General features: G+C 40.4%; 1 protein-coding gene across 1 annotated transcript in view; it reads left to right on the top strand.

Moving 5' to 3' along the window:
- EPHB6 (EPH receptor B6) overlaps positions 1-26676 on the top strand; it is a 66296-nt gene that overhangs the window by 5844 nt on the left and 33776 nt on the right. Inside the window, exons 2-3 of the mRNA XM_008499108.2 lie at positions 13234-13452; positions 25750-25814. Coding sequence (XP_008497330.1) covers positions 13359-13452; positions 25750-25814 — 159 coding nt within the window. The 5' untranslated portion in view covers positions 13234-13358. The remainder of the gene's footprint in view (positions 1-13233; positions 13453-25749; positions 25815-26676) is intronic.

Raw genomic sequence — 26676 nt, forward strand, 5'->3', positions numbered from 1 at the left:
TTTCCACTCCCTTCATCATCTTGGTCACTCTCCGCTGGACTCTCTCAAGCAGTTCCCTGTCCTTCATGAACTGAGTGGCCCAGAACTGGACACAATATTCCAGATGTGGCCTCACCAGGGCAGAGCAGAGGGGGAGGAGAATCTCTCTCGACCTATTAACCACCCCCCTTCTGATGCCAGGATGCCATCGGCCTTCTTGGCCACCAGGGCACATTGCTGGCTCATGGTCATCCTCCCATCCACCAGCACCCCCAAGTTCCCCAGGAATTGTGTTCCTTGTTTCATTCAAAAGTCCTCCTAATGCTGACTGGAGGAAACGTGTTCACAATTGCGTATTTCTCAAGGATAATTTTAGTCATCTTGAACTAGAAGTGACTCTGGATGATCTCTGAGAGCTGCAAGTTCCTGAAACTAAGGAAATCAAATTAGTGAATAGATCCCTCTTACCTGACTTAAAAATAGTTTCCTAAATAGATCTTTTGATTCTGTCTAATGGGTTACCCCAAAAGGGTGTAGTGACATGGTGTAAACAAAACAAATCAGTCTTTGGAAATAGTAAAGATAAAAATACTGCATTGTTTAAAAAGAATTAAATCAAGTTTTACTCTCTGGTAAAGCAGTACCTCCTGGACAATGATAATGGATGTGATCAGAATCAGCTCGTTGAAGTGTTGTACATGTCTCTGTTTCTCTGCACTGATAATACCAACCCCGTGTGTCTGACAGTGTTATAAAGAGTTATGAGGGACAGGAAGCACAATGGGAAAGGGGAACTTGCCCCAAAATTTTAGAAAGTTCTTTTAAAATTAGTTTTTAGGTTATTCTTTTGAAAAAGGCTTTGCTTCCCTCCCCTACTCCCTCCTCCCAGATAATAGGAGATCAGCCCAGTATTTTTTACTATATTTTCTCTTGTGACTCTGAAACTGTGGTGTTGAAATTGGACAATGCCTGACTTTACGGCACTAATGCAAATACACATGGGATATTTGTATTTGACTGTGTAAACCTCTCTGCCATGGCAATGATGAACTGGGAGCTTAGTGAAAAGCAACAGAAGTGATTAAGGGACAATAGGAATTTTTTGACACGCTATTAAAAAGAACTAGCACAAGGATGACTGAAAAAGGGTTGCTCTATCTTATCTATAGTACCTGAGGGACTGTACGCTGGATCCTAGGCAATGTATCTAAATAAAGAGGCTGGCTCAAATTGCCCAAAGTAGATGATTTTGGGTTGGGTAGTAAAGCATTTTTTTTCCCAGCAAGGGCCTAAGCAGATTGTAGGAAGTCATGGAAGTCCTATTACTTATGTCATTTAAAGAATATAGCTAAGAAAGCTAAAATGAATATACAGTCCTGCAGTCAATTGGGGACTGTAGACCAGATGCTGTCTAAATAAAGATTCCCATCCCCCTCTTTTAGTTTCTATTATTATAGTCTTGTCAGCAACTAGGAAAGGGACTGACAAAAAATGCATCTTGGATTTTCTGTTTTGAGACAGAGAGACACAATGAACCCTGAAATTTATGTTACTGCTTTCATCTCCAGGACAAAAAGTAATACAAACATGCATTAAAAAGAGATACACATAATCCTGAAATACCTTTCTACTGTAACCTACTTGGCCTTTCCTTTTCTTTCTAAGAGTTTTTCTCTTCTGCTGAACTATTAGTGGCATGTAATGTTCCTCTTTCCTGAGGGTGGAAACAACAAACTGGAAATGCAGGATGGAAGAGGAGGAGGGAAGGACCTAAGAATGGAATTGGCTGCTCTGCAGGCTCTGCCAGTGGCAAGTTCAAATTTTTGGTGGAGCTCTCTAACCTGCTTTCACTGCACATGAGCTCCCTGTGATGCTTCACTGAACTCAGCTAATTGTTTCACCCTGTCATTCCCATTCAGGTCATCTCTCTCTTCTTTGCCACCTTGATCTCACTTCTCTTATTCAGGCTGCCACTTCTGCCTCATTCCTCTCTCAGCTGTCTCCTAGACAAGGACCAGTTTCGGGCAATCGGATTCCCAAAATTAATATGAGAGCCTGGTCTAATCCTTGAAGCAGCATGAATCATTAATGTTGTCCTCTGAAAAAGTATGTGTATATCAGTGACAAAAGGTACAAGAAAATTAACATAAACAATCAAGTAAGGTGTTTCTGAAGTTGAATGGGACCCTTAAATTCTCCGTTCTTGTTGCTCAGTTCAGTCATTTTAATAGTGAGATGAAGGTACTATGGGGGAAGGAGGCAGAGTCTGAATGAAGATTATGAATTTGTAGACTGGAACTTAAAAGAGAGCAGAACTGAAGAAATAATCTATTTTCTAAAAATCTTCCCAGAATAAATGCTAGGTCCTATGGTTCCTGTCTATGTGTTTTTAAAGTGCCTTGAGAGATTGCTACCAAGGTAGCTCCCTAGTTGCTTGTCACTGCACAGTGAAGTAAGACCTCTTGCAAAAATGTTTATAGACAGTCTACAGATGGTGTGCAATTCTGTGGGGAGTGCTCAGGACTGTTTTGTAATGTTTCCATACCTAATGGGAACATGAGACTCAACTTAATGATGAAACAGACAGAACTCCCCTTTATAAAAATGATGGTCATATAAAAAAGAAAACTGTATGATGGAACTCTCCTCTGAGCCATTTTCTCTCCCTCATAGCTTCCTAGTTTTGTGTATATATTTCCACATCAAATGCTCTGTTACCTGCTGAAGCTAAAGCTTGTGTATTGTATAGCACTGTCGGTGCAGTCAGCAAAATTTACAGGAATCAGCTTGACTGAAGATAATTCTTATTCCCACTTCCAGTCAGGAACTGGTTTGTTACAGGCCTCTCTTAGGGCAGCCTAATGGACTCAAGAACTGGTATTTGCAGTGGGTGGAGGGATATAATTGGATCAAAGCTAGCTGGTAATCAACTGCATGGAGTGGGACTCCAGGAGGAAGTTGGAACAGCAAGGTCAGGGCAACTAACAAGTCAGTAAAGTGATTATGCTTCAGTGGTTTTCTGCCATGTTGTTTTTACAAAGAAACATTCTTCCCTTGCTTCTCTTAACAGGAATTAAACCAGTGATGTTAATTAGTTTTAAAAATAAAAGTAGCCTCTATCTGCAAATACATGCATCCGGCAATTTGAGAACCAAGATCTATGACAGCCCAAGGCTGTGAAACTGATTAAAATGAGAAAAAAAAAGTAGTTATAATTAACCTTAAATCATGAAGCACATTTCTGGAAACCCAAGTTGTCTCATTCTGGCCAGAAAGGAATGTTGAAAAGATGTTTTAACATTATTATTAGTTCTTTCTCTAGCCTGTTTTGAAATGTCAGTTTCTCTCATGGAATGAAAGGCAATTTCAAAATGCTGGGAATTAACACAGAAGAGACAGTATGTTTTAACTGACAGTGCTGTCCAGTGTCTCCTAATGGACAGCATAAGTTCGGATACTGTGACTACGAATAGCACACATTTTCTGCTTACGCTAAATATTCCTTACAGTAAAACCCTCATAAAGTTAAAAGAAAAAATAATGATTAAGATAGCAAGTGTATTTTTACAAAAAATTAAGTTTATTACTGCAGCTGAAGAAAGTCTTAATCCTTACTAAAAGACCCTTACTAAAATTTACGGTTTTTGTCCACAAGGAGAAGTTTAAGAAAAGTATTCTTAGGGGTTTTTTGTCCTTCATGTATGTTTTGAGTGCTTGTACGTGGATCTGGGTTCATATACTGCTAGACATGCCATGTAAGGCTGCCTTCTTAATTTTAAATAGGAAACAGCATTAGTATACAATGTGCCTTTTCTTAGGCTTATCCTTATCTTACTTTTGTAAGCTGCTTTCACTTTTTTCCCCAGTGAACCCTCAGGCCCTTCATTTTATTTCCAGTGTCCTGACAGTGCCTTTAAGGCCCTTTTGCAGCTCTGTGCTTGGTTTGTCTGCGCAGATCTGCAGATGCTTTTGCAGGCTTGGTAGCAAATGTCAAGGTTATTTGTCTGATTTATGGCATTGCTTCTCTGGTTATTACTAACACTGTGGCTGCACTCTTTACTATTTTCCATCTGTCTGCAAGAACTTCGTATACAGTGAAACTTTAATATTATATAAAGAAGAAGCATAGTGAGAATTTCTTACTATATGAGAACGTGATTTCAGGGACATAATCTTTACACCAGGCATCCTTTGTTTAAATACTATTTTTCCTTGCTGTTTTCAGACTTCTTCTGTCATAAAATTATTTGGAAATTTTCTTAAACTTGGCTAATGCCAGTTGTACCAGAGGTAGAAGTGCCAGTTTTCAAAGAATTTTTACTACCACGGAATTTTTTTCACCTAGAAGTTAATAATGTGGCCATCTTCAGGGATACATAAGTTGAATCCCCTAAACATAAAATTCTGTACTTAGAAATTTGGAAATTCAGTCTTTTACGTGGTTATCAAGAAAAGAGTAACATAAGGCAAAACACTGTAGTTATCTAAAGAGATGGTAATGCAGCCACATGTGTATGTTGGAAGACAATACAAGGGCTCAGAATCTCCCCAGATACCTTCAGGCTGCACCTCAGAAGTCATCTGCAGGGGCTATTTAGCTTTCCATAGGTCCCTTTTTTAATTATTTCAGATCTTAGGTACCTACTGAAGTTGATTAAGCTCAGTCCACCGAATGTAGAGATTGTTTGAGTGATTACACTTCTATTGTGGGCACCCTATCTGAGCCTCAAGGGCTAAGTAAAAATTCATGAAAATAAGCATCTCTTCCCTTTAAGGGCTATGGAAATTCTTAACCTGGATCCTATTAGGAAATGTATAATCAGAGTGTGGAAGATTAGCTTCAAGACTCCTGGCATTTCTGTGGTAAACAAGGAAGTAAATTCCTTTCTTTAGAGAGCATTCAAAATCAACCTTTGAATTGTCATTGTAAACTTAAAGAATTCCAAAAGACACAGACACAAGCCTAGTTAGACAACCTGTAAGAAAAAAAAGGTTGTGCCAGTTAGATTAAATCTTATATGAAGTATGTTGGAGGAGGAATTAGAGGAAGAACTGTTGGAAAAATGTTGCTGCCCCGTGAGGCTGTGGAGTCTTTTTCTATTGGAGACATTCAAAACCCACCTGGATGTGTTCCTGTGTGACCTACTTTAGGTTATCCTGCTATGGCAGGGGTGTTAGACTTGATGATCTTTCAAGGACCCTTCCAACACCAAACATCCCATGTTTCTGTGGTTGGAAAGCTGCTATAAGGTCACCTCAGAGCCTCCACTTCTCCAGGCGGAACAACCCCAACTGCCTCAGCCTGGATTCACAGGGGAGGTGCTTCAGCCCTCTGATCATTTTAGTGTCTCTCCTCTGGACACATTCCAGGAGCTCTGTGTTCTTCTTATGCTGGGGACTCCAGAACTGGACACAGCACTCCAGGTGGGGTCTCACAAGGGCAGAGCAGAGGGGGAGAATCACCTCTTTTGATGCAGCCCAGGACATGTTTGGCTTTCTGGATGCAAGTACACATTGATGGCTCATGCTGAGCTTCTGGTCCACCATCAGCAAGTTCTTCTCCGCAGGGCTGCCCTCAATCCTTTCTCCTCCCAGCCTGTATCCGTATTTGTATTATTTTAAGCTTAGTTACACATTATCACATAAAGGTAATTTGTCTCTAAATTAGTAAACTGAATGTGCCAGAAAGAACGCACAAGGCTGTGTTACGAATTCGACTCTCAGATAATTTTGAAGTATTTTGGAGTCATTCAAAATAATCTCAAGTAGCAACAGTGTATAAAAGAATGCACAGCAACTATTGAATTTACTTACAAATTTAATGATTTAATTTATATATTAAATTATTTAGTTTAAAATGTCTCTGTGCTTTTGTATGCACCCCAGCGATAATTTTTTTTTTTAAGAAAGCCACGTTAACTTCATAATATTAAAACCCTGAATGGTAAACTGTTGTTGTTCCTCCATTCAGTTCTTTTTTTTGGAATAGCTGCTATGAGTAGCAGCTGATGTAATCACTGTCTAGGAAAGAAGGTAAGCAGTATTATGTCATGCTCAAAGTGTTGCACAGGCATTGAGTGACAGCTTTTCCCAACAGATTTATCCTAGTGTGAGATTTATCCTAGTCATATACCTGACTGTATGACTGTAGCTGCAAGGCTAGCTCAGTGGCAAAGGAGCAATTATAGTAGGAGAGAACTGAGGAAGGAAAAGCGAGGAAGGCCTCTTTGTAGATATATAACTTTATCATGAATGAGAAGTAGTATTAATTCCCCTTTTTGTGCTCTGCCTAAATGTGGTGAATCAGTGTGTGGCAAAAATAAATTGGAATAATAGTCTATTGATTCTGCCAGAGCTTGTCCTCATTTATCTTTTTAATGCTTCTCACTGAGAGATAATATTAAGCTGCCATGAATCATAATGCAAAATGTGCAAGAGGGGGAAAAACTGTGCCTGCAAAGGTACAGCATTCTCTCTGCCCTGAAGAATATTTGAGGTGCATTTGTTTTGCATCTAGCTGTTTTGTGTGAGGAAAAGGTATGACAAATATGAGGAAAGTCTGTTGAGTCAAGTGTAGGAGAAGGAAGCTATAAGCATATAATGATTTCTACTGTGAAATAAGCCTAGAGGTGTCAGTTAATAATGAAAGAGAAAGAAGCATTGTTCCAGTGGGAGGAAGAAAGATGCTTTGGAAAAATTCTTGGGACAGTTAAGAAGAATAGAACGAGTGAAAGTATTGTTTTGTTACAATTTCCTCTTCTGTTAGTAGAACCATTTTAAATGCATAAAAGTACTTTGTTTCACAGGGATATATACCTTTTCAGATTTGTTGCAAGTTCAAAACAGGGATTAGGTAATTCATAAAAACATTCTAAATGGAATGGATTAGGATATACTCTCTAGCAACCTTAGTCTTGTATTTGTGGGTGCTGCAGGAAGAGTAAAGGAATGGACCACATAGAGGTCAGGCTAGGAAGCTGTTTCCAAATATCACCTCTTCCTGGCACTAGGCACAAACAGAAAACTTGGGTTAGGTGGACAATAATTTGTTTCAGTGTTCTTTCTTGTGTTTTGAAATGTAGTTTGCACTAAGGCACAAAGAATTCTCTTGACCAAACATTGGAAAACCCTGCATATGTTCTTCCAAGAAGGAAGGCTGTCAGGAGCTCTTGATTAAGAACTGACAATTTTTATACTGTCTTGGCAGCTCTATTGTTTCCATTTGGCTCCGTAACTCCTCGGGTTGAGATACTTGGACCAATATTAAGAGTAGGGATTTCTACAAAATAATGCAGTAAGCATCCTCTCTGCTGTGGGTCAAGCTCCTGTCAGCTTTTACGGAATAGAATATCACAGCTGACCTTAGATGTCCTGTAAGAATTGATGGCTGTGGGACTTTTAGTTCTTCCTGCTGCCTCTAGTTTGCTCTGATTTCACAGAACTCAAAAAATCAGCTAGATTCCATTCACGGAGAGGAAGAACCTGTCAGGCCTTCCTATTTTCTCCAGGAGGCTTGTGCAGTGCCTGAAGAATCTTAGCTTTTTTTCTTAATCCTAAAGGCATTCCTGGATTCCTCCTGCAGAACCTAGATAGGTGCATGGTTCAGATGAATGCTTAATGGCTAGTTGATGTCAGGGTCTGCAAGTGGTGTCTGTCAGAGGGAAATGGGGTCAATGCGCATTACTTTCTGATCTGTGGCAACATATTGTCTGCATACTAATTTAGAACATGCTTCAGTGAAGGTCTGTCTAGAGATTTGTGGGTGGAGTCAAAGTCATTAGAAACTAAGGGGGTTTCTTTAAAGCTTAGGTTCAGCAGAACCTGTCACACTGAATTAATAGTTTATCTACTTGTCACGGTTCTTGATCAGTATCAGAGTGCTAGGCAAATCCATAAGAAAAAAAGCAGTCCATTCTAAGGTTTGTCATGAGCATGATCACCTCCATCAAGAATTATGACATAGCTCTAAAATAAGTAACTACACAAACCTAGGAACAAATCTGCTTCCCTTCTTATAAAAACCCACATACTGGTAGCAGAGAATTTTTATTCAATGCTGACCTGTTTAATAGCAGTAGCACCCTATGGCTCTTCAGGTATTGTCCTTGACAGTGCTTGAACTTTGAGGGAATCCTTTATTTGCATAAGGAACAGCTGCAGAGATACTGGTTGCATGGAATAGTTCATATTTGCCACAGTTTAGATACAGGATGGGCACACAGCAGCCCTGTTTATTACAGAAATCTCACGAGCTCAGTGTCAAGTGACACTTGTCCTAAGCACATATGGGAGGACCATTCACTATCTGTCCTGTAGCAGAGCATTATTTGCCTGGTGACTGTATTGAAGTATTCCCATGTCAAGACTGAGTTCAGAAAAAAAGAGATATTACAGCCCTGGCTCTGTCTGGTGAGAAGAAACAGAATGAAATAGTGCCAGGTAAGCCAGGTATTCAGGACTTTCCATCTGAAATGGTTTGTGCTTGCAGTCTTGTGTAGAAGAAGCTTTGAGATACTGAGCAAAAAGCTAACTCTCTTCTGTTGAGATATACTACAGAAGAGCTCTGATTTGTATATCTGTTGACATATGCAACAGCAGAGAGCAAAGACTATATATAAAGTAGAAAAGAAAAAAAAAATCCCCAGTAGACGTTCAGCACTGGAACAGATGTCCTAAGAAGATATGGAATCCCTGTTCCTGGAGATGTTTAAATTTGCTATGATAGGTTTTCCGAAGAACTCTTCTCCCTTGCTGGTTGTTCAGCTAAGAAAGCAGCATTCTTTAAAATACTGGTGATGATTGTATTAATCTCTTTTTGAGATCTTGAACATGATTAAATGGATAAATCCAAATCTGGATTTTAAATCCAAAATTGGTGCCAAAGTAAACAATCATGATAGCATTGATGAATAATGTAAGCAGATAATCTGGAGACTTCCATCTCCCATCTCTCAGAGCTTGGTACTAAAGCAAAATCACTAGCTAGCTAGTTTTCTCTGACTGCTTGGTATCTTTACTGTTCAATAGAGCTGAATCATTAAAAGATAGCTGTCATGCTTTTCAGATGCTTTATAATTTTTCAGAACTTCTAAGGAGTTGAAGCATTCTTCTTTGGGCATCATTCCATTTTGCTCAAAACCAAAAGGGAAGTATACCAGAAATGGAAAAATAGAATAATACCCATTGAGACTCACAAGGACATTACCAGGGCATGTAGAGACGCAGTTAGAAAAGCAAAATCTCAGCTTGAATTGACACTGTCCAGAGATGATAAAAACTTCAAGAAAATGATTCTTCAGCTAAGCAAAGAATAGGCAGAAACAGAAGGAGAATAGTGATCCACTGTTAAACAGGAAAGGTAAACTAGTCACCAATAATGCTGAAAAGGCAGAGGTTCTCAACACTTTCTTCACCTCTGCCTTTACAGGTGCTGTTTGGTCTCAGGCTGTAGGAACAAAAATAGGTTTGATGCAAATACTCACCCACCACAAGTGAAGGAAGAGTTGATATGTGAATTATTACAGGAGCTTGACCTGTACAAATCTTTGGGACTGGATCCCATTCACCTGAAGGTGTTAAAGAGAGCTGTCTGATATTGTTGCAAGGCCACCCTCCATAATCTTTAGGTTGTGGAGGTTGCGGGTTGTCCCAGAAGACTGGAAGGCTAATGTCACCCTGTCTACAAGAAGGGTTCAAAGGAGGACCCAAGTAGTTATAGGCCCATCAGTTTTACTTCAGTCTCTGGGAAAGTTATGGAATGAATCCTCCTGCGGACTGTCACAAGTCAAACGAAGCACATGATTGGGAAAAGCCAACATGGATTCACTAGGGGCAAATCATGTTTGACAAACGTGGTTGTCTTCTATGACAAGTAACCAGCTTTATTGATGCAGGGTGAGCAGTGGGCATTGTCTACCAGGACTCCTCCAAAGCTTGCAACATCGTTCCCCATAGCCTCCTTTTAGAAAAACTAGTGCTTTTAGGTCTAGGCAAGTGCAGTGTGCATTGGGTGGGGAGCTGGCTGACAGACCACACCCAGAGGGTGATGGTGAATAGTTCTTTCTCAAACTGGCATCTGGTCACAGGAAGGGTCCCCCAGGGAATGCTTTTGGGCCCAACACTATTTAACATCTTCATAAGTGATATGGATGTTGGGATTAAGTGCACCCTGACAAAGTTTGCAGATGACACCAAGTTGAGTTGGGAAGTAGACACTCCAGAAGGGAGAGCCACCATCCAGGAATACCTGGACAGACTGGAAGAGTGGGCTACACAAGAACCTTATAAGGTTCAGCAGGGACAAGTGTAAGGTCTTGCACCTGGGAAAACATAACCCAGGGAGTGCAGCACAGACTAGGATCCATCAGGCTGGAGAACAGCACTGTGGAAAAGGGACCTGGGTGTCTTGGGGGACAGGTAGCTCAATATGAGTGAGTGGTGTGATGCAGCAGCAAAAGAAGAGTTTGTATCAACAATGACATCACCAGGAAAGATGGAGAAGTCATCATCCTACTCTGTTCAGCACTTGTTAGGCAATACGTGGAATACTGTGTTCAGTCTGGTCCCCACTGTACAAAAAAGACGCAGACAGGCAGGAGAGGGGCCAGAAAGATAATCAAAGACTGGAAAGCCTGCTGTATGAGGAAAGGCTGAGAGAACTAGGATGGTTCAGCCTTGAGAAAAGAAGGCTTAAGGTGACACCTTATTTCCATGTTCCAGTACTTGAAGGGTGGCTGCCAAGAAGATGGAGACTCTCGTTTTACAAGGACTCACATGGAAAAGACAAGAGGTCATGGGTACAAGTTACACCTGGGAAGATCCCAATTGGACTCCAGAGGAAAATTTTTCTATATGAGAACAGTTGGACATTGGAAAAATCTCCCCAGGGAATTGGTGTACTACTCAACACTTCTAAGACACAGCTTGACAGGGTGCTGTGCCATCTCATCTAAACTGTTTTCGTACTTAGGAAGGTTGGACTAGGTGATCCTTGAGGTCCCTTCCAGCCTGGCATTCTGTGTATCTGTGATTCTGTGCCACTGAAGTATATATGCAGAAATGGTTTAGAGTCCTTTATGGAAGGTTTAACAAAAAAAGGATTGACAGCTGTTTCAATGGTGGCAAGATCTGAGTAGCTGAAAGAGAGAGGATGAGGAGTATTTAAGGAAGTTTGTTCAAGGATCCTGTCCAGAGAAGGTATATTACTTTGCAATTGGATTCGGAGGAGAATGGGGGATAGTGGATTCTTTAGCAAGGAGAGGTACTCTGTCTAAAAGCAGTTTTGTAGTAAGTAACAAGCTGCGAAGGTCATGGAGATGTGCTTGTGTGGACAAGAGAAGAGGGAGGTTTAAAATTTGTGATTGTTTGAGGCTTCTGTTAAAGTAGGTTGGTGTAGGGAAGAAATAGTAGGAGAACTGAAGAATGAAAGATGAGTGTCTTTGGGTGTAGTCAAATTCTGCACACATCAAGTGCTGGGGGGAAGGGCAGGGCAGTGGTTAGCAATTTAGGGGCTTAGTACTCTTTAATATAGAGAAGCTACTGCTTCCCTCCTACTCTCTCCTAGATGCTTCCATAATGTTCTCCTCTACCCTTTATTGTGGAGTAAGCATTTTTCAGTGAGGTGTGGAAGAGGCAGAATGAAAAAAATCTTAACAGATTTACATTTTTAACTTTTTTTTCCCTGTAATTTCCTGTAAATTTTCTGCAGAGAACCATTTGCTGATCATTTGGTCTGGGATTTTCTCCTTTTTGTAGTTTTATCCACAAGTGCTTTTCCTCTGTTGTATATATATGCTTCATAAAATAATATCCAGTAACTGTATGATATCTGTCCTTCCAGTTAATCTTCATTTTTTCTCAGTTAAACGTAACTGCTTTTATTTGTGTTTTCCTCACAAATCATTAAAAGTTTTAATTATTATTAATTATTATTATTATCATCAAAGTTTTTGCTTCTTCCTACGTTTTCTTTCATTTCTTTATGTTTCAGTGATGCCTGGGGTACCTTTGGTTCATCTGTGTTTGTTGCTCTGGGTTCTCATTAGTGGCGGTGTAAAAGAGAACTCTTCCATCCTGTCCAGTAATTTCTCCCTCTTTTTAGTAAAGTAAATCAGGTTGTACTCCATTGCCTTTTCTAATACTCCCCAGGCTGCTTTTTTCTCTGCTAGGCTGAAGTTGCTCAAATCCCCCATTGCTAGGTTTTCAGATAATTGCAGTAAGGCTGCCCCTTTTAATTACAACTCTTCCCTATTTCAGCCAAGTTACTGAGCTATTTCTGTGTATTGCCTGAGACATTTCTCTTTATTCTTAGCTACGCTTCAGTGTTTCACTGAAGACATTGAAGGGTTTTCAGTGCTCTGCACAAACAAGCACCTAAAGAAACAAACCAAACTGGCTTTTTGCATGTAACCTCTGTATTACCACGGTGTTTCTCTGGTGGGCTGAGAATTGGGCAGATGTGGTTAGAAATACCTTGCTTAGCAGAATTACTGTGCTGGATTGATCTAATGCAGTGCTGGATTAGGCTACACACAGTTTCCTTACTGTGAGATAAGCCTTTGTGTCAGGTTCTTAGTGGTGGTGGAGGAGTTTTGTTTGGACTTCTTCCCACTTAAGATAATAAATTTGGACTGGCGTGCTTTTCCTGTCTGTAATGCACATGACCTTAAATACCACGATTTCTTCCTCACCTGCCACATGTTAGTAGGAAAAATACCATCCAGCTTCAGTAGAGTTGTAGTTGTGTTGTAGGGTGCAACTGAAACGTAGTTGCAAATGTGTCAGAGGTACAGATTTGTACCACCAGAAATGGCAAAAGCTGCCCTGTCATGACTGCTAACCTGCAGAGTCCTGGAAAGGCAAAGTGTACTTAAAAGAGGCAGAATATGGAAAGCTTACAGGTGAAATGGAATGGAGACCTTCCAAGGGACAATGCCAGAGATGCAAAGTATTTGGCATTAAGGAAAACCACAGCCTGTACTGTGGGACAGATTAGCACTGATCAGGGGACTCCACTGTCACTGATGGCATTCAGATGTCTCAAAATCTGCCTGTACTGTCAGCATACAAAACAACTGGGTCTGAAGTCTTGAGGGGTGGTAGGTGTGGGTATATGGTAAATACTGGGTTTTTGCAGCCCATTTGCTACCTGTATCTTAGAAGTAGTAAATACGGAGTGGGTGTATAAAAACTGCCAGTTCTATATTATTGTGCCCTGATTTCTGTTTCCACCTTTGTTTTATTTTTCTTAACTAGTGTTCCTGTGGGAAGTTCTCTGTGCTTTGATCTGGGGAGATATTAAAACACTCCAGGAAATCTCTGACCATTTCAAGGGAGTGGTATGTGTTTTTTGGAGATGGTGGTATCTACAGAGAATCTTCATGGATTCTAATGCTGGCATCAGTGCAAGAAGAGTGGCAGGAATGAGTTGGCTCTGTATGGTCTGCTTCTTTCATCTAGTCAACTCCCTAGAAGGTAAGAAAATATTTTATACGGTGCAAGAACCTAACAAAGTTTTCTCTAGAGAAAAAAAGAAGTGTGCTCTCCAGTATGCTGATCTTAATCCAGGATCATGTTTTTCTGTATTACGGTTAATCACTATCTCATGAGATGTAAAGAGCCAGTAGTAATATATGACACAGGCAACCCCTCTTACAACCAACCATCAGTGAACATTTCTACTAGCTACCTCAGAAGTGACGGTCTCCAATAATAAACTTTTTTCCTTGGGAAATAGCACCTTGTTTATACTTTGCATGCATTTGATTCTTGTATTCCTGGTCTTTAGATATTGATGCTATTTTACAAGGGAGCATCCAGTGGGGTACAGTCAGGGTTTTTTTTCCCTGCAGTCTGAACAACTTGTTTCATATAACAGACGTGGAGAGAATGATTTACATTAACAAGAAGAGGCGGTTTGTGTTGAGTCAGCAGAGGAGAGGAAGGAAAGTGCAGTGAAGACAACATAGAGGAAAGGTGGGCAGAGGAAAAGAGGCTGAGAAAACAGGAGAAGAAAGAACAGATGATAAGAGGGAAGTTGATGAGAGCAGGAGATACGAGAGCCATGGGAGAGAGATACAGAGGGGCAGAGGTACTGTAAACAGTCCTCGTGTTTGTTCCAAGCAATACCCTTGCAGCTACATGTGCTCAGTGAACTGCACTGTTTTGTTATGATTGTTCATTACTTGCATATGTGAAAGTCTATGAAAAAGGCAAGGACGGAGAGAGGGAATCAAGGGGATACAGGGAAGGAAAGATCAGAGGGTGGGGAAGGAGAATAGTTTGAGATCTAAGAAGATGGAGGGTGAGAAAAAAAACTATTGGTTTTTTTTTTAATTAATGAAGAGGAAAGCTTGTTAAAGCATCACTTCTCTTAATAGGAGGGTTTCTGTTAGAGTGGGAGGGAGTTCAGAGAAGAACTGATGCAAGATTATGTCCTTTCATCTGTCTCTTCTAAGTAGCTGCACTTTAACAGCAAGTTTCTCAGTCAGTGTCTGCTTCTGGGACTGATAATGCTCAGTGTTTATAGTTACAGCTATATGGTAGCTGCATAGAGAATGTTATGCAGAACCAAGGCCAATGCCCAGTTCTGAGGAACATATTTTGCTCTGGAAAGAGAGGGGATTTAAGGGTACATCATACTCCGTGTAAATGTGAGGGATCACAAAGGTCAAGCACTCTTCATTCATGGCCAGGATCCTGAGAGGATTCCATCTGTTTGTCTGCCTTTGGTCCTGATTCCCTGCCCTCCTGAACCCATGTGTTCCTGCCTTCAGCTCTCATCTGCCACTGACTCTAAGAGTTTAGCCTGCACCTTCCAGGGCTGCCCTGCAGCCTTGGTGGTGACGTGAGTGTTACTGGGGTGAAGGGAGGTGGAATGTGATAGCACTTTTGTATATATTTGTATATATTTAAGCATTTTTTTTTCTACTACTGTTTCATTAAAGCTGTGTGGATTAGTTTTCAGCCTGTACACCTCTCTTCCTTATTCTCTTTCCTTTCTCTGTGTGGGAGGGGGATTAATAGAGAGCATCTATCATTTTGTAATTGCCAGCCCAGCATTAAACTGTGGCAGGTTATAATGCAAAGTCTTAAATCTCTGTAACTCCGTTAACTGCTGATTTTAAAATGCTTTACTCAGGTACTGTCTTATTCCTTAGTGTAACTGGTAAAGGAACTGTGACAGAAAAGGTAGAGAAAATTTCCATTTTCTGCAAATATAAAGTAACTCAGTAATGATAGAATCATAGAGTTTGGATTGGAAGAGACCTTAAAAATCATCTATTTTCATCCCTCTGCATGGGCAGGGACACCTTCCACTAGACCTGGCCTGGAACACTTCCAGGGAGGGGGCAGCCACAACTTCCTTAGGCAGCCTGGTCCAGTGTGTCACCACCCTCAAATTAAAGAATTTCTTCCTAATGTCTAACCTAAATCTCCCCTCTTCAAGTTATAAAGGAGGGAGGTGCTCCAGCACTCTGATCATTTTAGTGCCTCTCCTCTGGACATGTTCTAGGAGCTCTGTGACCTTCATTTACTGGGGACTCCAGCCTGTCAGTAATACACATACGGATATTTTGGAATTCAGTGATCACTCCTGTAAGTTTTTGTTAGAAAATTCTGTGTGATACAACTTCATAGATCACATGATTGAATTGCCTGGATTAAAATAGGATAGTAAAATTTTGCCTATGGAGATGAAGCAGTAAAGGTGCACATGAGCTGAATTTCAGCTCTCAAATCAGAGTCAGGGGAGTCAGCACATAGCATCGTGACTGTACTACATTATGCTAGGACTGCACTCCAAAGATAATTTGCATCTTAGAGGTAAGTGTGTTTCTGTGTGGTCAAAAGGCAGAGAAGAGTTATTCATTAGGGGCAGGAAAAATCTGATGATAGCTTTCTACATAAATATAGAAAGCTTTTCTTTACTGTAGAGTTATCCATAAATAAGAAAAAAGACCCATGGCCATTTGACTCATTTTGAAAACTACAGGGAAAACTCTGTTCGGTCTTCAGTTTTTGTAAGGTTTATTAGAAGTTTTAGACCGTGTCTAAAATCTCACTAAAGACGAATGACTGAGTGGGAGACTCAGTTAAGGAAATTTTTCTTCCAAGTGTTTCTGAGGCATTTGAGTTAAATTTAAACAGATTGAATGTAAACCACTTTTTGTCTCAAACTAAGTTTTGTTTGAAATTTTTTAACGAGAAAACCAGTATCAATAACATCTTAATGTAAATGATTAGATAAGAATCTGTAAAGAGGGGAAGAAAATAAAGTATTAAAACCATCTTTCTCTGCATTGTGAAGAGAGACAATATTTTTTGTGTAGAATACTTTTCAGTTATGAGGAAGGTAGTACACTTTTATAAAACCTAATGGAACCTTAAACCCATTCATGGTTCTTTCAGAAGTAAAGAAAATGGAAAATTCTTTTGTAGTTGTTCTTTTAGTTGTTGTTCTTTTAATGCATAAAAATAATTATTATGCTGAGCTTAATCGATCTAGTATCTAGACACTGATTTCACTAGAAACAAGCATTTTGTCCAGAATTTTCCAGACACAATTTTTAGACTAGAAAAAATTCCTGCAGGAGAGAAAACTGTTTTGGAAACAGAAGAGGTTTGTGAGCTTAGTGTTTCAGATTTAGAAGAGTAAACAATACTGCACAAAAGTTTTCATTAAGATTGCATTTCCCAGTGTTCATGGCTCTGCAAGGGTTTTTAAGGTTTTAGTTCAGGATGCATTATTTTTGATCTACATGTTGGGTGAAAAAAAAAATTCCTTTTTCTCAAGAATATGTAAAGAAATACACATAAATTTTATTTCTGCTAGTATGTAATTCCTGTCTATAGTTTATCATTTTAACATTTCTGTAGGTTAACCTTTCTGATTGTGAAAGTTAGTGAAGCATAGAATTTAGGAACGCCCGATGGGCTATAGTAAAAATAGCTGAGAACAAGTGATAACTTGCTAATGAAATAGCTCTTACTAGGGCGCAGATTTGAATTTTCTGTGCAATTTTTAGTTTGATTTGACTGAGTTATAAATATTTACTGCTGTTAACAGAAGCAGATTTCATTTTGCAGAACTCATTAAATATGTTCCAAAGGAATGATGTGTTCTGCATGTGAATGCATTTATTTTACAACAAACTCTCCAGCCTGCAGAACAGCTGGACAGCCTTTATAGGTATTTTTCCAAAGTTCAAGATGTAGAGAGAATAATTCTTCTGCTTTGGTATAAATTTTTACATTAAAACATCTCCTTGGCATAAAGGAATATGCAAGAAAAAGGTTGTGAGGTCAGGCATTCTTACTTTGTCTTTCACCTGTCTTTTCTATTAACTAGTTTTCATCTTGGGTTATTGAAAATAAGGTGTTGATTGCTCAAATTGCTTTCACTTTGAAATGAAGGAAAACTGTATTTTCTTTAAGAGTAATCTTCAAAGTAAAAATAGTACTATTGCCTTTTGTTTTATTACAGGCAAACAAAATTTTAAGTAGACGTTATTTTACTTCAGGGGGAAAAAGGAAAATTAGCTTTCTAATTCAGTTGTTTGTGATTCACATGAGTTACTATAATCCTAGCAAAGATCTTCTGTTATGGTCTTCCCAGTTCTTTCCTGACACTTACCTGCATGCCAAAATCTTTGATGCATGCTTGGAAAGCCCAGGGCAGAGGCATGTCCTGTTGTAGACATTCAGAAGGTGAATGGGACGAGGCTGGATGTGCTGCTGGTTTGCAAGGAAAAGGTGTCTAGGTTATCCCATTGATCTTAGCAGCTCCTCTGAATTTGTTTTGACCTATATTGTGTATATATATATATATAAATATATATATTTATATATATAAATTTGTTTTTGACCTATAGTCCCACTGCTAGGACATCCCTATTCCCAGGTATGTAACATAGCCTTACATTGAAACTGTTCCCAAACTGCAGGCTCTTCCTGCTTGGAGGGCACCAGGAGGGCATACTGCAGCCAATTATGTTTCAAATCAAAGCTAACTAAAGCTTCAAAGAAAAGAAACAATATTCTGAGTATCTATGACTTTCATTAGATGCTTCAGTGAAACTTCGGAAGACCCAAGCCCACTTTTTCATAGTTATGAAAAAAAGCAGGAAAACTTAGGTAAACTTTAAAAATCACACTGTATTGTCTATCAAAAGTACCCAGTTTGACAGCAGTGGCAGCTGGATAAGTTCTAGACTCAATAGTGGGTGTTTGCAGAACGAATCTCATAAGCTGTGGGAGAATACATATATTGTGTTACCAGGAAAGCTGTAAATAATAATTTAATTCGATTGCATATGCAAACTAAGCATTTAATGTAATTTTTTTTAATTTCCCAATGTCTGCATTTCATGACATCAGCATAGCAATTGTGCAACAAGCTAATCCTGTCAGTTTCCCTAAAGCTTTAACAGGAGAATAGGAGAGGTAAAGAGAAACATATACAATCATATATACAGCTTAAAAGCTGAGCTACCCTGAAAATAGCTGTGTATTTTCCTATCCTAGACCATTTGGCTGTCATTTCTCTCTTTCTCAGATGTCACGTAACTCCTGATTGAGTTGTGAGGACTCCTCCTTGAAGATGACAGCTTTGGTGTTCTGATGGTGTCAGCATTTTGCTCTGACATAGCAAGTAGTTAAAATATATTATACTTTGTGCAACTCACTAATTACAAATCCCACTTGGCTCCCAATAGTTTGTTTTTATTAATTGCATTTGAGTACAGAAGTAATTCAGGAGCATTCATTGCAGTAATGACTTCACAATACAGATTTATCCAAGAAAAAATCAAACTAATTTGTCTAATGTAGATGGGTTTTGCATATTTATTAACTCTGTCTTGGTTTAGTTCAGTCATAGCTGAACTGTAAAAAGTATGTTTTTTGTTAAAAGATAACCATCTTTCTATTGGCTAGTTACTAACAAGTGGGATTTTTTGGCTTTTTTTTGTTGTTGTTTGGTTTATTACTCATTTTATAAACTCATTCTTGAAAAATAAAATACTTGTTACAGTTGTATATGTCACTAGCCATTGTTATATTATTTACTTCACCACAATAGCTGTACAGTTTTGGAAGAATTGTATTTAAGGTTTCCCAAAGATTTCACTATATTCTGTCTCCAAGTCGCAGCCTACATGTACAGATGTGTTTGTTCAGTAGGGTGATAAAAGTCTCATCTCCCAAAACTCAGAGGAGCAATAAAAGGCAGGGGAACCCAAATAATTCAGTAGAGAAATAAGCACTTTGGCCTAGCTTCTCCCAGCTCTATCACAGGAGTGCGATCAGCCTTTTGGTTTGGAATAGAACCCATAAAAATAAGTCAACGGAAGTGTTCTCTGGAACACCTTGCATATTGAGGGGTTGGTTACTGCCAGCAGGGGTGTGGGATGTAGGTAAAATAAGCTGGGGCTTTTGCAAAATTAACAATGGATTGTTCAGAGGAGGAAGCATAACTGGGGAAGGAAGGAATCAAGATAGTTTTAGGAAGCATCAGCTGTGAGAAAATAGATAAGGGGCCAGTCATGTGTAAAGAGGCTGCTGGTCAGTATGCCTTCAGGCCTTGACCTGCACCTGCTCACCACAGTTTATTCTCTTGTCTTATTAAATCCAGTTTTTCACTAGTTACCTGGATGAAGGGCCTTTATTTTGTGTGTATGCAGGCATTTAAATGCCTACAACTGGAGTTGAACCACAGGTCACAGTGGCCCACGTGTTGGTGCTGTCAGTAATTGGAGGGCCTGGAATAGATGAAAATCAAGCGCCAGGAATTAAAATTGGACCACAAGCCATAGGATCTGTGATGCCAGCAACTAGAGTGAGCAAGCTGATATGAATGACTTTGTAATCTCTAGCAAATATCAAGCCAGACAAATGGGCTAGTAGAGCAAGTTGGTTTAGGAAGCCAGGGAGAGACCAGAGAGTCTGGGGGATGAACGAGATATCTGTTTGCATGTGTGTGCCTCTGTGAATGAGGCACAAAGCTGGCAAAAGCTATCTACTGAGGGGATCAGGAGGTCCAGGCCAACTGGTGGGGAGACCATGAGTTCTGGGAATTCATCGTATCTCCTGTTTGTGTGTTGTGTATCTCTCTGCAGCTGGAAACAAGACAATCCCAGGGCCATCTCCTGGGTAGGCTGAGTGCCTAAGTTACTGGAGGGAGGGGTCCATAGTGTCTGTGCCTGTGCATGTGTTTCTCTGTGTGAAGGGGTGTCTGTGGAGTGGAGCAGCACTACAGCAATACCTAGTGGCCTTGGTGGCCCACGTGTCCCAGTGCCAGCTGTGCAGGAGAACAAGAATGCAGGGCCAGCTCTTAGGTAGACTGCATGCTACTGGTCTTAGGACCAGTTAGTAAAGGATCCATAGTGTGTCTGCGTGAAGGTTATGTATTGGAGAGTGAGGGTTTCTGAGTGCTAGGAACAGGAGTAGGGCTGCAGGTTTCAGGTGCTTATATGTGCAGGTGCCAGCACATGAGGAGAGCATAGATCCCCAGAGGTCTGCTGCTTGAGGCGGGATGTTGAAGAGAGTTACTGGAGGGGTCTGTGTTGTATATAAATGCATGTATATTTCCCACTAACAGACCTTCATCCTGACCAGCAACCAAAGGGAGCAGGATGAGGCCATTGGTGGTGCTGTTTCTGTTTGTATGAGTGGTGTTTCTGTGTTGATGCTTGTGGCTGGCCATTTGTATATGTGAAGTGCTTACATGTGTTTTTGCATGTGCCTATTGGGAATACCCACTCAACCTTCCTGTTGGTTGGACCTGAGGCAGGGCTAAGCAGCAGCCTTGCTTATGTGAGGTTACTGAATCTGGCAACCCCTAACTATTTTTACACAAGCCCAGAGAATGCTCTCTCTTTCCACCTCTCTTAGAGAGCATTTGCTGTCATGTTCAAAGACACTTGCTCATGTTCAAGACATGATCATACAAAGGCAGTATAGGCCCAGTAATATTTCAGTTACTTTCAAGAAGTCTGAGAAGCTGGAGAACCTTGCTGATTGGGACATTCAACTGCACAGCAAAGCAAACTCTGAATGCTACCTTCTACTGTGATGCCCTTTGCCATATCTACCAATTGTGTATTTGTACATTTGGATATATTCAGAATTCAGCTGGATGTGGCCTTGAGCAACCTCCTGTAATTTAGCCTGGCCTCGAAAGGGGTATAGATCAAGATGACCTCTATACTTCCTGTGCAGCTTATTTCAATCTGTGATTTTATAATTGGGTTGAATAATTCCCTCTCGCACCTCTCCAGTGTTAAGACACTGAGGACAAGTGTTCTTCAGTCCAGAAAGCTGTTAGGCCATCTCTGCCTTCATGAAGGTTTTTCAGGGGTCAGTCATCCTTTGGTGAGTTGTCATCTTCTTGCATCAGGGGAACACTTTGCCTGTACCACAAGCACTAAAGTGTCTTGCTTAAAAGTATAGGCTAACCAAAATCTGAAAATCATTAACATGCCTGTTCTGAACAACCTGATCAGTGATAGCAACTTCCAACATCTACCCAGTTGATCTTGATATTGACATTATAGTATGGTGCAGCCCAAGGGATTGTTTTGTGGCGTAAGTACAGAGTGGTACTAGCATAAGTCTTTGGAATTTTTTTTTTACCCTTTCTGGCCTGCAAGAACAGATGACACTGAAATGAGAGTGTAGTTAATTCTGAATTTTGTTTTACAAAGAGTGTAATGAATCCATTTCTCTCTGCTATAAAGTATTTTTTTGTTTGTTTTGTTTTGCTTCGTTTAGGGAAAAGAAAAACAAGAGAATCTTTCATCAGTTATTTTTTTCTTCTTTGAGCAAAAATAAATCTTATTAAGAAATTGTAATCTTATTCTTCAAAAGCATAAGATTAAAGCAGTAGTCAAAGAAGGATTGTCATACTTTATGTGTTTAAAAGCCTCCAGGTTGCTCAATTATCTTGATTATTACTCATTTTTAATCCAGTGTGCAATATTGCTCTGTTGATAGACAGAGGTCTGTCATGGACTGTCCAGGGTCTGGGCCTGATCAAATCTTGCAAGACCTTTGATTTTGAGCAAGATAGAAAGGGTGTAAGCAATTTTACTTCCAGACTGGTAAATTCAACTGAATAGATCATGCTCTGAAGGGCAGCAGAATACTGGTCTGGCCCAGAACCAGTGATGCTGCATCAGTACTGATAAAGTGGCAGAGTGAAGGCTTATACCATACCCGTATGTAGTTATTCATACTGTTAAATTATTAGCACAGTCAGGGGTTAGGCCTGTGCCAGAAAACTTCTAAAGATTACTTAGGCATAGGTCAGAAGTTGTGTTCTGAGACCATTTCTGAGGCGTAGTTTGGATGTAACCATGTAGTTCTGTGGGGTGGGAGGTTTTAGGTGTGTATTACACGAACTGTATTTTTGTTGTGCTCTGAATAAGAGAGCAGTCTAACAACTTGTTAGATTTATGAATGTACATGCAACAAATGTGTCTGGGGATCTGATTCAAGGCATCCAGTCACAAGGAGAGGAAGAAAAAGAAAAGAAAAAAAAAAGGGGGACTTTTTAGCATAGGTCCCCAAATGAGATTTATGCACACAACATTCTTGTGAACTTTTCTTATTTTTCTAATGCTTCATGACTGAAAATATTCACTATGAGAGAAACAGTTCAATCTGCTTCAGGCTGAACACAGCATCTGTTTGCCTGTGAGATATTCATGTGCTTGATAAAGATTACTCTGCACACTGGTGAGAAACATTCTGGAGAACATGGTTCCTGCTAGCTGGGGCAGAGCCCAGGCTGCTGAGCAAGTTTTCTTTATTTTCTCTCATCTCCTTTCCATTCTCACTTTTTATCTGGCTTTCCATGTCCATGCCTTAATTAACCTTTCTCTACTTTATTTTCTCCTAGAGTTTCCAAGGGGTAGTTGCATTATACTTTGGTAAATGGGAGACTTGGACCTAATTAAAAAAAAAACTTCTTTCTTTGTTGAAAAATTATCTTGTATATTATTCCAGAATATCAAAGCTATTTATGTGAACCCAATGGGAAAGTACTGGCATGGCAGATTGCAGCCCCTGTGCCAGACTGTGCAATTCAGGCAGCAATGGGCATGAGGGGATGCCAGGTCCCTTTGCTGCCAGGGCAGCCTGGGGTAGTAAGACTGTGCCTGAAGGAAGCACAGGCCTTTCATAAATGTTTTGCCACTCTAGAGGAGCCATCAGAGCTGAGCTTCAGTAATGAGCTGCTCACTGTTTCCTGAGGTCTGCTAGGTTATTTCAGTGGGATTGTGCATTAGCTGTAACAAGTAGCTCTTTCCAGTTCTGGCAAGGCAATGCAGATGCTTTTGCAGTGCTTTTGAAGTAAGGAACTGCCCTGGCTCCTTAAGAAGGCCTAAGAAATATATGCTCTCCTGTAAGAATATAGGGAACATCAGTTGGGGGGCATCAGTGAAGCCTGAGTTCTGGTTAAACTTGCTCACTTGATCATGTCTGCTTTAGGATGAGTCTAGTCTTTCTTTTCTGCTTATTAATGTGAAATGAATCCCCAGGAGCACTGATAGGGATAGTGAAGTCAGCAATCTATAATTTGGAAATGAAAACTATTGAGGATTTCTCCTGCATAAAACATGAGACAGTTGTATCATTAAACCTTTGCAAGAGGAATAAATCTTCCTTGCAAGTAAGCTGGAGGCAGCTGGTGGGTTATGCTTTTTGTTGTTGTTTTTGGTTGTTTTTTGTTTGTTTGTTTGTTTTTTAACCAAGTGAAACTACAGAAAAATGAACACTAAAATAAGCAAACGAGAGACTGACTTGTAGTGAAATGAGGCAATCAGGTGTGGCTAATTACAAGGTGGGAGGCGTGAGCTTGTGTTAAGCCCACCTGTGCCCAATTAGGGCTTACCCCAGCTAAGCATGAGCAGGATTGGGGGCCAATAAAAGGTGAGCTTCCAAATGCAAGCTCAGCTCACTCTCAAGCAGCCAGAGGAGGAGGTCAGCTGGGTCCTGGGCAGAAGCACCAAACAAGTCTAAAGGCAGCAAGATCAGAGCACTGTTTGTGCACCTTGGCAAGAACACCTGTTTGTCTTCGAAGTGCCGTGCCCCATGAAAGGTTTGTCTGCTACATCTGGTGGAGAATGCAGGCGCAGACCATGGTCTAGCCCCTGCTCAGGAAGACCAGTTTGGCGCAATACAACACCAACAAAAAACCTGAAGAGTCGGGATAGAGCTAGCCAGAGCCAGGAAGCCCAAGTTGGGTAAGAAGGATCGCTACTTTCTATCGTTGACTCATCAAAAGAAAAAATTGGACTGTCATTAAGCACCTCTATCAATGAGAAGCTTCCAGAGAAGCCAATGACATGAACAAAAGAGCAAGAACTCTCCTCCACCCCGTCTGTATCTGCTGTGTGGAAACTCTGGTGAGAGGTCGGTGACTTGATATGGGACCTCCACACTCGAGAAAAATAAGCATGAAATTGACTTAGAAGATACATGGAGGATAATAACTAATGTGCAGCTGGGGTAAGCCCTAATTGGGCACAAGTGGGCTTAACACAAGCTCACGCCTCCCACCTTGTAATTACCAACACCTGATTGCCTCATTTCACTACACTGACTTTCCAGAATTTAAGAAAAAGCAGTTGATTTTTACAGTGTGTATCAGCACATGTGAATACCTGTTTGATGGGGTCATCTTCTTGCCCTGTGTCCTCACTATAAATGGGTACAGAAAAGCACACGTGCTTCCATACTAGTCACTCCCAGGGTGGTCTTGGACCTTAATATTCACTTCTGAAGAATACCGTCACAATCTGTTCTAAATTTATTTGAACTTGAGCAGAGATTAACAACTCCAAGACCAGTGAAGTTTAATACCTTTCTCTGGTGATAGATTCAATAGCAATGGAAATGCAGACTAATAATGGGAATAAGCTAGACCTGTGCATTTCTGCATGTACCCTACTCCTGAGCAGTATAATGTAAGAGGTTCTTTAATACTAATTTTCTGATAAAACTGCAACTCGTATACAGGCTTGCAGTCTAAGGCCCAGCTCCAAACCAAAGTGAATCCATTACAGGATCACCTGGGTCATCATCCCAGGGAAGTAGTGGATTCTCCGTCCCTGGAGATATTTAAAAAGAGATTGGATGTAGCACTCAGTGCCATAGTCTAGCAACCGCAACGGTGGTTCAAGGGTTGGACTCGATGATCTCTGAGGTCCCTTCCAACCCAGCCAATTCTGATTCTATGATTCTAAACTCCCCAGAAACTTTTTTCCAGAGCTGGAGACAAAACTGTCTTAGCCTTTTCTCCACTTTTTCATCTGGAGGAGACTGACATTTGTGTAACTTATCTCTCTGTCCCACCATTTTACTGCCAAGAAGACAGTGGCCTTATCTGTACTGCTCATTATGATAGCTCTGCTCAGTGTTGTCCATGTGCTTATATTTTGCCAGGGAAAGTTTTCACCTGTCCAGAAAGAATATTGCCAACTTGCTGACAATGAGATATCATGATGATGTGTCTCATACTTCTGCCACTGTCTGGGCCCTACTTAATTTACCATTATGGAAGCATCCTGTCATATTTAATCCCAAAATGGGAACGTATCTTCTGGTTGTGTGAAAGTCCTCTGCAAGACATGTTTTGGGTTGTTTTGGGGTTTTTTTTTCAGAGACAGTCTTTTGGAGGTAAAATTTTAGCCTAACTTGGAAGAACACAAAATATGTTCTTTTTTATTGTGGTTGTTTTGTTTTGTTTTGTTTTTTAAATATAAACAGAAATTCTTCTGGATACAACTGGAGAGACCTCAGAGATTGGTTGGACCACCCACCCTTCTGATGGGGTAAGCATGTCCCTTGTCCACATCTTGACTGCATCTCTGCTCGGGAGACATGCATGCAGCTGATGAAGAAAAGGAAACTGAAACCAATTGAACTTTTTTTGTGGATTTTGTTTGTATGAACAATTTTATCACAGTACATTGTGTAAAGCCAGATTGTTAAGAGAGGAGGGTACTGGGTGGAATACAATTGCAATCTCATTTTACCCTCTTCCTTTCACTTGTTGTCAAAAGTGCTCATGTGGTCTCCAGCCATCCCTCCACACAGAATGGAGTAGAATAAAATACTTCAGTTGGGAGTAACCTACAGTGATCATCTAATCCATCTGCCTCACCACTTCAGGGCTGACCAACAGTTAAAGAGTGTTATTAAGGGCATTGTACAAATGCCTCAAACAGTGACAGGCAAGGGGCATTGACCAACTCTCTGGGAAGTCTGTCTGAGTGTTTGGCTGCCCTCTCAGTAAGGAAACATTTCCTAACAAAAGTTCTGAACCTTCTCTGATGCATCTTTGAATCATTCCCATGAATTCTGTGACTGGATAACAGAGTCTGGATAACAGAAGAGACTGGCACTTCCCTCTCCTCCTGTCCTCCTCATGAAGCTGTAGAGAGCATTGAGGTCACCCCTCAGCCTTGGTTTCTTGACAAACCAAGTGTCCTCAGCCACTCCTCACAGGTGATGCCTTTCAGTCCTATCACCACCTGTGCTGCCCTTCTCTGGATCTTCACATCCTTTTTAAAGTGTCCCTCTTTAGTCTGGCTGGTTATTCTTAGTTTGATGCACCCAGGGATACAGTTTGCCTTCTTGGCTGCTCGGGCACACTGCTGACTCATATTGAGCTTTCAATCAATCAGGACCCCT

This window comes from Calypte anna, chromosome 1, assembly GCF_003957555.1.
Source record: "Calypte anna isolate BGI_N300 chromosome 1, bCalAnn1_v1.p, whole genome shotgun sequence".
NCBI lineage: Eukaryota > Metazoa > Chordata > Aves > Apodiformes > Trochilidae > Calypte > Calypte anna.